A 12,758-nucleotide genomic window follows, 5' to 3' on the forward strand; every position below is an offset into this window, starting at 1 on the left:
AGGACTGTCCGAACACAGAGCTATCTGTTCCCTGGGGTCATTTTCATTATCGTAAGATGTGTTTGGGTTAAAAATGTTCCGACAATGCTTCAGCATTAGCTTGACAGACTGCTGAAGGGACTGAAACCTCGCCAGTGCATGGTACCTTCGATGATACTGTTTTTGCACAGGATATGGCAAAACATATACAATATTTATAAAAAAAATGTTTTTAGAAGATTATGATCTGTGAATTTAACTTCCTGCACAGAAAAAGGTCACTATGCATTGGTAAGAATTATTATTATTATTATTATTATTATTATTATTATTATTATTATTAATTAGGGTTTTAGGGTGCAAAACGGCTGCAGTCATAAGTACCCATTCCGTAACTTAATGAAGGGTAAAAAACCGAAATTAAAATCAGCAGCAATGGGAGTGAAACTTACGGAGGGAATCTAAAAATGGAAGGAAATCTTAGAAAACTGCTATTGGAGGGGCATTGTTTTCCCCAAAAAGAGCTTCAAATGACTGATGTCATTTCACTAACACTGATAAACTCAAGGACACGATCAGCTGAGTGCGTGTCATCTGCTAAAAGGGAAGATATATCAGGCAATAGCTGTAAACCGGCACACAGCGGATTAAAATAGGGACACTCAAGTAAAAGGTCTCTCACTGTCCACGTTTGAGAGCAGTAAGGAGAAAGCAGTGGAAGATTGCCACTTAAAAGATGTCAACAGCTAAAAAGACAGTGCCAAACCCGGAGTCTAGTTAAAATTACCTCCTCCCGATGACGAGGCCGGGAGGAAGAGGTCCCAGCACAGGGAAGAGGTTTTAGGTCTCATAATTTATTATCGGGTACTGCAGACCAACGTATGAGCCATAAAAGAGCAACATTACGACATAAAATGCTCTGGGAACCATGCGAACAGTGGGCTGAGGAAGAGAGGCGGCAGCCTTTGCTGCTATATCAGCTGCCTCATTTCTGCGGATACCAACACGCGCTGGGATCCAGAGGAAAGCCATAGAGATGTCCCCCAAGCGGAGCATAGGATGGACAGGATAGAGAGACTGGAGGTCGAGAAGGGACTGGAGGTCGAGCTATAGGGGATGGGGGATGGGGGGAGGGGGGGTGTTACTATCCTTGGGAAGCTGACAAAGGTCATGGAGAAGGCAGACCCTGGGAAAAGCCAAGGTGGTGCCGTACCACCATTTGTCAAGAAAGTTTTAGGAAATTGGAAGGAAAGGAAATGTAGCAGTTGACAGAAGACGGCTCCTGGTGGTAGCATAGAGGAAGGGCGGCCTGCATACCCTAAATCCAAGGAGTTGTCGAAAAAGAGGATATGGGTCGGATGAGCAGGCGTGGAAGACATATGACTTGCATAACATCTCAGAAGGACAGCTGGCCGATTGGACAGCAGAGGTTCAGCAGTCTCAGCGTAAAGGCTCTCCACGGGGCTGGTGTAAAAAGCTCCAGACACTAAACTCAATCTGCAGTGGTGGACAGAGTCTAGACGGCAAAGAATAGACTGCCATGCAGAGGAATAAAATGTGCTTCCTTAGTCCACACTAAGGCGCAATATAGGAGGAGGACCACTGTCGGCACCCAAAGAAGTACCACTCAGAACACGAAGGGTGTTTAGGGATCGTACACAGCGAGCTGAAAGATATTAAATGTCGGAAGACCAGCACAGTTTTCTGTCAAAATCTACACAGACGGACTTACTGGGAGAAAATTGGGAGCCGGTTTCAATGCTAAAGGAGTGGAGGCGATTGACACATCCTTGAAGATGATGTTCAAGATGGCTGGTCCGTTGATAACTTTGACAAAGAGGGAGCCCGAGACATTGGGCAGGAGAAAATCCATAACTGGATTTATGGCGAAGGCAAACGATATAATACTTAGCATGGAACCCTGGGGCACTCCATTTTCTCGGGAAAAGGTACGGTATACAGTAGTGTTCACCCGCACTTAAATGTGTTCTCTGTCATAAATTTGCAGAAGAAAAGGGGTAGCCGACCTCAAAAGCCCCTAGAGAACAGTGTGCGGAAGATGCCTGTCCTGCAACAGGTATCGTATGCCCTCTCCAGATCAAAAAATAGTGCTACCGTTTGGCACTTCCTGCGAAAGTTGTTCATGATATAATTGGAGAGAGCAACAAGGTGGTCAACTGCGGAACAAAGCTTTTGGAAATCATATTGGGCAGTGGTTAAAAGATTTCAGGACTCCAGCCACCAGGCTAAACAGCAATTTACCATACGCTCCACAAACAATACTTTTGAGAGAGATTGGGCAATAGTTGGAGGGAAGATGTTTATCCTTTCCATGTTTCACAACAGGAATGATGATAGCTTCCCGCTATCTTCTGGGAAAGGTACTGCTGACCCAAAGTCAGTTATAAAGGAGAAGAATATATCACAGACTAGGGTATGATAGATGTAGCAACATTTGGACATGGATATCATTCTGTGCTGGAGCAGAAGAGTGCGAGGAGGAGAGTGCATGTCAGAGCTCCCACATAGAAGAAATGGCATTATAGCTTTCGAGATTTTGAGAGGGAAAAGAAGAGGTCACTCTTCCACTACCCGTTTCTTTGGGAGAAAGGTTGGTCAGTAATCAGAAGAGGTTCATATCTCAGCAAGTGTCAACTCAATTAGTTAGAGATTACAACTAGGTCCACTAAGGTATCCTGCATGACAGTTAGCCCAGAGACTAAGGTATCCCGCATTACAGTTAGCCCAGATATCAGGAGTAACTGGACATGCCAGATAGCCATCGGATTTGACTCCTAACAACTGTTGAGGGAGTAAAGGCATTAAAGGAGCTGGTAAAGAAGTTCCAGCTTACCTTGCTCCTATTGCGTATGATGCGACAGCATTGTGCACGTAACTGCTTATAGCGGAAACAGTTAGCCAACATAGGATGATCGCAGAAAATGTGTATTGCGTCACGGCATGCCTCATTCCACCAAGGAACTTGAGGGTGCCGAGGCAAAGTGGAGGTACATGGTATTGAACATTCCACAGCTGTAAGAATAACTTCCGTAACATGAGTGACCTGACTGTCGATACCAGGAAACTGACTGACATAAATTGTTGCTAGAGAGGAGAAATGTGTCCAATTGGCTTGGGAAAACTACCAGAGTCTCAAGCGAATAGATGGCACTCACTCATGGCTGTAATCGAAGGACACAAGGGAAAATGGTCACTCGAGTGTGTATTAGCATGAGCAAACCATACAAAGGGCCAAGCTCGCCGAACAGTACCAGCCGAAAGGTCCAAATGAGAGTAGGTTGACGTGGAGACAGACAAAAATGTAGGTTCCCCAGTGCTGAGGCTAACAAGATTTGCTTGGTGGAAGAGGTCACTGAAGAGGGAGCCTCTGGGACAAGGACACAGAGTTCCTCAAAGCAGGTGGTAGGCACTGAAGTCCCCAACCAGCAAATAGAGGTGAGTGGGAGCTGACCAAGGAGATGAAGGAGATCGGCTCTTGCCATTGGTGTGGATGATGGAATGTACATGGTACACAGAGAGAGAGAGAGAGAGAGAGAGAGAGAGAGAGAGAGAGAGAGAGAGAGAGAGAGAGGGTGATCCAGAAAGGGAAAGACATACAGTGACAGCTTGGAAGGAACTTTGTAAATGGATCAGGTGATAAGGGAAAGTATCATGGAGAAGAATCATAAGTTACCTGTTGTGCCGGAATGCCAGTAACAGAGGTGAGATCAAACCGGACTGATTGGAAATGAGGGAAGACAAAGCAATCATGGGGATGTAGCCTTCTTTTCTGAAGACAGATGACCGGGGAGTAGGATCGTACGAGGATTGACAGTTCATCCCAAATGGAGCGTATTCCACAGATATTCCAATGGATAATTGACATAAGGTGGATGAAAAGAGGAAAAATCTCACCACAGTTGCCGTCAACTCAGCAACTGCTGAGAGCTGCCTGCGTCGAATGGTATTCAGCCAGAGGCACAAGATCCTGATCCATAGGTTGTTTGGGGACAGCTCCTGCAGCCAGTGATCGGCTGGTTGATCGGCCACCAGCGGTGTATCTCGGCGACACGGAAGACAGCCGAGGGCGGCTACCGCTGGTTGGCGCTGTAGAAGAGACACGCTGTGGCGGAGGAGAGGAACTGTGTTTCTTCTGAGCCTTCTTGGAAGCAGGATGCTGAGATGGAGGAGCGGAGGGTTGCGAGATCTGGGTACGTAAAAAATCTTTATGAGTAGGCCCTTTTTTGGAAGTCCGGGCATCAGATTTGGGGGGCTGTGATTTGGCAGGAGCCAATGAAGGTTGAGCCTTAGAGTGAGCGTATGATAGTGGGGAGGTGGAAAGGGCGATGTTTGGGCTGGCTGATCCGATGACCATGGTACTAAAGGTGAGATCGCAAATCTGCGTGGCCACCTCCTTAGGAGGTCGAGAAGAGATGAGGATAGTGCTATATTTACCCACTGAGAGCACAGTGGGATTTCTACTGGCGAATAACTTATGAGCAGCAAAGGTAGACACATTTTCCTTCACTCGGATTTCCTGAATAATTTGTTCATCTTTAAAAATAGTAAAATCTCCAGTAGAAGCCGCGTGGTCGCCCATGCAGTTCATGCAGCAAGGGTGGATAATCACCCCCATGGGCATCCCTGCCACGGTTAACGCATTTGGCCATATTGGAACACAACACGCTGGTAAGATTAAACCTCTGACACAGAAAGCAACGCGTGAGGTTGGGGATATAATGGGTGAACTGAAATTATCTCATATCCCCCTTTAATGTTCAATGGAAGTTGAACTCTGTCAAATGTCAAGAAGAGAGTAAGGGTCGGTACCAATTCCTTTTCAAACCTTTTCATTACTCGATGTACAGCCATTACTCCCTGATCAGACAGGTAATTTTTAATGTCCTCATTTGATAATCCGTCGAGTGATTGAGTATAAACCACCCCACACAATGAGTTTAATGTACGGTGCGCTTCCACCTGGACAGGGAAGATGTGTAGCAGTGTAGTTCGAAGCAATTTTTGTGTCTGTAGGACACTGACTGTTTCTAACAACAAGGTGCCATTTTGTAACCAGAAACAAGAATTTACATGACCTGCAATTGCATTGAAACCTTTCTTTATAATGAAAGGGTTTGAGAAGTTGTGACCTTCATCAGACCAAGAAACAACTAGCAACTTTGGCATTGGCATTGGAAGAAGTTACGTTTTTAAGACATATTAGCAGTGAAAGAGTCAAGGCTGATACGAGGTTGATACAGGCAGTATTGGAATTTCTAATAATACTGATGTCATCTTTTTTAGAGTTAGGGAATTATTATAGAAAATAATCTGTAGAGGTGATTTCGTATATATTAAGACCTAGGAAATAGGAGGAAGTACTTTATATTTTTGTTACGACGTACATGTTGTTTAGAAGCACAAGGTATAAGCATATCAGTTGAAGGTGTCGATAGGAGAAAAGAGTTTTTTTCACATTATATGTAGTGTTATACTTCGAAATTCATTTATGTGTAAGCAATGTATTTTGGGGTTGAGTTTCCTTTTATGTGTCTACTAGATGGCAGACCTTTCATAGGGGAGGAAGGGAGGGGAATGATGGGAGTTCCCTGTTCCCAACTGCCATGGGTTGAAGGAATGATGGGAAGAGTCCTTATATTGCCAGTTTTGCACTACTTCAGGAGGAGTGGAGGCATTTCGGGTACTACCATGGGAACCCAGACTACGTTTTACAAGGCAAGAGTAAGTAGCACTCACAAGCCATCTTTGAGCACTGAAGCTCACCCTAAACACTTGGGAAATTCATATGAGGTGAGATGTTTAGAATCTGTATTTCTGGAATTACAGAGGGAATTGAAGGAAAAGACATACCAATGGAAATGAGGAGTCAGTACATTAAGTTGCACCAGCTGTATGAGGGACTGCAAGGACAAATGAAACGTATAGTGGAAGTAGTGCCATGCAAGGTACCATGATGTAAGTGGGGTTGGTTAGATACAGAGGGTATGTTACTCACTACGGTTCTGAGGACTGCAGATGTCAGTGATTTCTGGGAATTAAATGGTACAAAAAGGAGAGTGAGGCAGTGTGGAGGAATAAGGCCACTATGGAATGGCACACTACACAGTTAACCATTTTGCAACTTGTGGTATTGAACAGCACATGGGTATTACGAAGGTGGGCAATGGGGATAACACTCACAGTAAAGACGACAGTAAATACTTTGAAGAGGGACACAGAAGTTATACAAACCTGAGTGGTGCATACGGGCCCCAGAACTTTGGAGGTGCAATTGTTCTTGTGTAAAGCAGGTCAGGTTTGTCCATGACATCCTGGAGCTGAGACCCTATTGTCAGCAAGCTGGTTTGCACTGGGTTTACAGATTAAACACTAGCAAAGCTGTAGAAGCAAACTGCTACAAGCATGGTAAGCTTGTGGGAGCTAAATGTGTGGAGCTGTAAGGGAGTGGAATAATTATTAATAGGACAGACTGTGACGTAACAGGGAAGACCTTTCACCTGTCAGGCTCTGTTACACGGGAAAACAAGCTGAACTCTACACAGCCCTCAGTTGTACTGGGTGGAGACGCCACTAGTGATCCTTCCAGTGAGAAATCTGACCTACCTGTATGAAGTGTTGTATATTAAGCTCATCCAATCCTTAAACCAGCTAATACACTTGCAAGAAGTATGTGTTTCGGTGGAGCAAATGCTTTTGTATGTAAAGCACTATCAAGAGCAGCAGCAGCAGCACACACTCAAGATCTTATGTATCACAACAACAGGCACCGTGTTTGTTGACTCGGTTTTGCACAGACTTTGTCTATCTTAAGCAGAGTGCCACTCATCAATGTGATCTTCCAGTACTCTCAGATACTACTGGACTGGTTAACCATTTGTACATGGGAAGGTATAAGGAATGCAAAAGGCTACATATCTAATCAACTGCAATTAAAAAAAAAAAAAAAACAAGGAACCTCGAGTAGCAATGAGACAAGCATTGTTGCTTACAGTACAAGACATCATAAGAGCATGATGAGGGGATATTTATGTAAATAGTTGTTTAATGTGTGTTTTTTTTTTTTTTTGGGGGGGGGGGGGTTACATTTAAAAGACAGCTCGAACAAGAACAGATGTTTTATGTAACAGCACAAGGATGGATGAACAAGGCATTGGGCTGGGCACTGTAGATGAAATGTGTCCCACCTTCAGAGCTTTGTTGTTTAATGTAAGAGGAAAACAGTAAGTAATGTATGTCATGAAGCTGTATGTGAAACTTCTGTTGCACACTCATCACAGGTTCAGACCTGAGGTCTGGATCTTCCCAAAGAGGGGAGTTATGAAATGCCGTAACTAAATTTTGGGTGTTACTGAATTAAAAGCAGTTCCACTGCAGCTGTCTGTGAGGCAAGCAGGCATGCACAGAGGTGCTGATACGTAATTTTATAAGTGAGGCTGTTTGTACATCTCAATGTGGCCGGGCCAAGCTGCACAATCATCATGACACTGCAGAAAGGCCGGGCCATTAGAAGCCGTCCTGCTCCATACCAAGGAGACATAGGGTGCTTGTTCTGAACATGCCTGGAAGCAATGTATCGGCACTACAAGTGTGCTATTAACCACTATAAACACCCTCTGATTCTAGCACGGTTATGCACATTCTGGCAGCACCCTCTGTGGCATCTGGTCTACCCAAGCCTCCACCATGCTACAGACCAGCCAGCAGCAGACACCAATCTGGGAAGCCAGCTCCACCCCACCAGCTCACTGTTATAAGTCCGCACTCACTGATTTTGACTCACACAATGGACAAGCCATCCCCCAGGCTCCGAGGCAGCACCGAACTTCTGCCTTGCACGTCAAAGTCACAGGCAGGCGGTGGTACTACCACTATCCTTCAGCACCAGGGTGGCTCCAAACCCGGTAGTGAACGTCTATGAGAATTCAGAGGATGTAAGTGTCATTGGCACTGCTCACTCAGGGCCACCTAGCACCAACTCTGGCACATGCTGCTGAATGGGATAAACAGTGCCAGCAAAGCAGGACACAGATGTTAAATGGCCATTCCACTGGTGTGACTTCTCATATCATCAGTGACACCAGTGGACCATGCAGCTACAGGAGGCATATCCGGGGGCACTGCAGCACTCTGAGGTGTCACTCAAGATGAAATAAAGTATATTTTATCTTGCAGTAGAGTTTTCTTAGCTACCCCCAGCCACCACTGCCACTTCCATAACCTGCCACTCCACTACCTCTACACCACACTGGGCCCACTCACTCTCGGTTGTTGTATTATGAAAAATTAAGAATGCTATCTTCAGTCACAATCATCAGTACAGTATGAAGTTAGAACATAATAATTTCAATACTAATGAAGGCATTTACTGTAAGGTGTGCATATAACAAATGCATCATTTGTCGTGCTCGTATATATTATCATGAATTAACTACAGTGGGATAGAATGAATGGTAGAAGCCAACATGGGGAAAGATCAGTTTGGGTTCCACCGAAATGTAAGAACACATGAAGCAATACTGTCTCCGCAACTGATCTTACACTATAGTTTTATAGCATTTCATGCTTTTGCTAATGCTGACTGGGAATTTCTGGCACTGTCTGTGATAAAATAAAGGAAACACTACCCCCAAGCTGTACAAATACCAGGTTGTGGCTAGAGGAATCTGATGATGGGAAAGGGAAGGAGTAATTGAAGAGACAATGAGACAGGATTACATTCTCCCACTTTATTGTATTCTACCTGAACAATGAGTGAGCAATAAAGGGAACCAAGGAAAAATTTGGAAAGAAAATTAGATTTCAGGGAGAAGAAATAAAAACTTTTTAAGTCTCTGCTGATGACACTGCAATTCTGCCAGAGATGGCAAATAACTTTGAAGGATCTATTGAATAGAGTGGGCAGCTTCTTACAAAGAAAGTTATATGATGAACATCAACAAAAGAACAAGGGTAATGGAGTCTACTCAAATCATTTATGCTGGGGGAAACAGCTTACGAAATGAAACGAAGTAGGAAATGAGTTTTGCTATTTGGGCAACAAAATAAATGATGAGGGTAGAAGTAGCTTGGATATTTAATGTAAACTGGCAATAGCAAGAAGGGTTTTTCAGAGAAAGAAAGAAATGTTGACATTAAATGTAAATTTGAGGGTTTACAAAGTCTTCCATGAAAGTATTTGTCTGGAGTGTAGCTTGATATGGTAGCGAAACAGTACAAACAAGAAAAGAACAGAAGCTTTTGAAATTTGGTGCCACAGAAGAACACCAGAAATTGAACAACAAGTAGATCAAGTAACTAATGCAGAATACCAAATCACATAGGGCAGAGAAGATTTTCGGGGTCAATTTCACTGAGATAAGGGATAAGTTGATACACAGTCCCACGCATCTAGGAATAGTTAATTGTGGCATAATCTTAGAGCAAGGCCGAGGCTCAAATGCTGTACGCAGATTCGAAGTGATATAGGGTGCAGTAGCTATGGAGATATGAAACACCTTACACAAGATATACTGATGTGGATGGCAGCATCAAACACATCTTGGGGCTGATGAGCACAACAAAAACAAGTGAGGAAAGCTATACAGAACTAACATAACACAACGAATCACTCATCAAATGTGTGGTGAGTTATTATCTTAACTCCTCCCGTTATTTAGATTCCATCAATGACTTTCAACTACTATCTTTACAATAATGCATCTATTGCACAACATAAATAATAATAATAATAATAATAATAATAATAATGATAATAACAATAACAATAACAATGAGCTTTCATGGAAGCATTAATGAAGGTGAATGGAAAATCTAAAGTTGACACTACTTCTGAAAGAAGTTTTACCTGCTACACATTATAAGCACTGTTTCAAAATTGGTGGTGTTTTTGTCTCATTGTCATAGCTCATGTTAACTGCTGCTGACCCAAATACTTTATTTCCAAGATACATAACCAAATGAAAATGATTGCCCCCTCCTAACTTCTACACACACACACACACACACACACACACACACACACACACACACACAGATATATAATGGTTTAAACTGAAGTTGGAAAAACTTTACTTACGTTTGGTATTGTTATTTACTGCTACTTATAAAACACCCAAATGGAGACAAAAATCATACAGTTTTCCTCTAGAATGGGGAGAAAACCTTTTATGCTGAATAGTCATCTTAAAATACTCCATTAAAATAACTTATATTACCCATAAACCCAAAAAAAGACCAAAGATGCCTGATAAAAAACGATGTCACTTTTATCAGAGAACAATAGACCTTTCTGCTTCTGGACGTAGTGGTAGCCTGTGTGTCTCCTCTGGTAGCTCCTGCTGGTGTGACTGTGGAACTGGAAGACTCTCCCGGGGACGGTGGAGACACTGCCGCTACCGGAGGTGCCACTGTTGTTCTGCTCGGTGCCGTTTTGTTACCCGCACCCACCGTGCGAGACTTTGCACCCCGCCATGTCTGTAAAAACAGTTCCAGAGCATTGCATTGTTGCAGCTGTATTCCACACATGTCAAATTCTGTATTAAAAAAAAAAGGAAGAAGAAGAAGAAGAAGCATTTTAATGCACAATGATGGACGCAAAAATTGTCTGCACGAAAGCCATTGTTTCAACATCTTACTAAATCATAACTAATGTTAACTTCTAGTTTAATAGTACACAATACTTCCACTTACGTATCTCTTTTGTACACTCGGTGAGATAAAAAGAAGTGGGTCAATAATGTTTACAATGCATACACCAATACTTGCTTCCATCCTGTTCCCAGTTTTGCGGAAAACAACGCTCTTTCATACGAATTACCTAATCTTTGTGGCTCCAGTGAATTGTAAAAACACAAATATTCCCCCTCCCTCTCAAATTGTGTTTAAGATACTGTTTTATTGTGTCATCAGGTTCACAATTTTAATGTCCTTTAATACAATCTGTTGTCTCTGGCTTCTCTTCCTGTTCCGTTCTCTTTACCATTCCTCCTGAAGCTAGTCATACACTAAAGGCGAACACGCAATGTGAAAACCTAAATTCCTGACACCCAGAAAAACTGGACTCTGTAATTTCAGTACGATGTACATGGCTAGGAAATTAATCAACAGAGCATTTGCACACAATGAAAAAATGTTGAGGAGAAAAAATCTATCAGACAATGAAGCATGTCTGTCATGGATCTTATGGTTGCAGGAGAAAAAGTACTTGGCACAACAATATTACTGAATGTGGAAATGCAAGTAGTAGTATTTTAACATAACGTATGGAATTTTTATACTGTGAGGTGCACCTAATAAAGCAACACTATTAAGACTCAGCAAAAAACTTATGGCAGCCTTGGACTTGTCAGTCTGCTGGAAACCTCACCGTCACAAGAGTAATCCATTTCCCTGATTCCACAGAAATTTACACACTTGACACACACAACAACTGAATCTTGTAAGTAGTAGCATGCACTATGACTTTAAGGAAGATCTAGGACCTTACACTTGTACAATTTCATCATTTATAACAAGATGATATGGGGCAGAACTTCTTGGATGCAGGTCATATTCTGCTTTATTAAGGTGCCTCAGTACTGGAAACATTTTATTTGTTAAACTGTGTCCTGTTCTAATCTTACAGGTGTCTTACTTTGCTCTATATGAATGAAATACCCTTACTTCAAAAAAGTTTTATCCGGAAAGTAATGTCATCAACAGTTCTGTTCTGACGCCTGTAATGGTTGGAGCACACCACCCATGCTAGTTAGTAGGTGACATTAACTTCCTAACACAACCAATCTGTTTCTGTCGAGCTAACCAGAGTGTCAGTACTTCTCCCTACGTGAACTTGGCAAGTTAACTGCTGAAATATTTCCAGTAATTGAAACATCTGGAAACAAATGTCTGTCAAAACATCTGTTGTTTTGGTGGCATATAAGCATTTTTGAAAGTTGGGGATGAAGTCGACGACGAAATTTGCTCTGGATGCCCTTCGACGTTGAAACATGAAGACAGTGTGACTTGGGTGCGTGAACTTTTGAACACAGACTGTGGAATATGCATCTGTCTGACAGCACCCAGACTCTGATATATCCAAAGCCATGATCAACAGGATTGTAACTTAACAACTGTACATCAAGAAAGTGTGTTCAAACCTGGTCTTAAAAATACAGGCAGAACTGAAGCTGTGAGGATGGGGCGTGAGTCATGCTTGGGTAGCTCAGATGGTAGAGCACTTGCCCGCAGAAGGCAAAGGTCCCGAGTGAGAGTCTCGGTCCAGCACACAGTTTTAATCTGTGAAGAAGTTTCGTATCAGCGCACACTCCGCTGCAGAGTGAAAATCTCATTCTACTAATGATATGATCGACCATGAATTTGAACTTGCTGAACAGACTGTTAATGTTGTCTTTTATGGGGAATTGTTCAGAAGACTCGGAAACTAAAGTCACAGACGCCAGACTACACATAGCCAATTCTTGAACTCTCCAACAGGACAAGACGCCCAGCCACACCATCTTCTTGATGAGGGATTATCTGGTGAAAAACAGAATGGCAATGGTATAATGGTATAATGGCTGAAATCCATTTGGGACACATTGCACAATTTTAGGTGGACCAGAACAGATTCACTGTGCAAGTGAGCTGTTAGGCTGTTGGATGACCACTTCCACAGCTTACACAATGTACATACATATAAAGCTTTGGACTTTATACCACCACCTACAAGATTTATTCCACTGTCTTTTGCAAGAAGAGTTAGAGTGTCAAGTTAAACT

At 42.8% G+C, this 12,758-nt stretch overlaps 1 protein-coding gene across 9 annotated transcripts in view; it reads right to left on the minus strand.

Moving 5' to 3' along the window:
- LOC124798714 overlaps positions 1 to 12,758 on the minus strand; it is a 495,837-nt gene that overhangs the window by 165,264 nt on the left and 317,815 nt on the right. For all 9 annotated transcript variants that reach the window (XM_047262235.1, XM_047262236.1, XM_047262234.1 and 6 more), the window contains one exon: positions 10,285 to 10,473. In XM_047262235.1, coding sequence (XP_047118191.1) covers positions 10,285 to 10,473 — 189 coding nt within the window. The remainder of the gene's footprint in view (positions 1 to 10,284; positions 10,474 to 12,758) is intronic.

The sequence above is a fragment of the Schistocerca piceifrons genome, chromosome 5 (genome assembly GCF_021461385.2).
Source record: "Schistocerca piceifrons isolate TAMUIC-IGC-003096 chromosome 5, iqSchPice1.1, whole genome shotgun sequence".
Lineage (NCBI taxonomy): Eukaryota > Metazoa > Arthropoda > Insecta > Orthoptera > Acrididae > Schistocerca > Schistocerca piceifrons.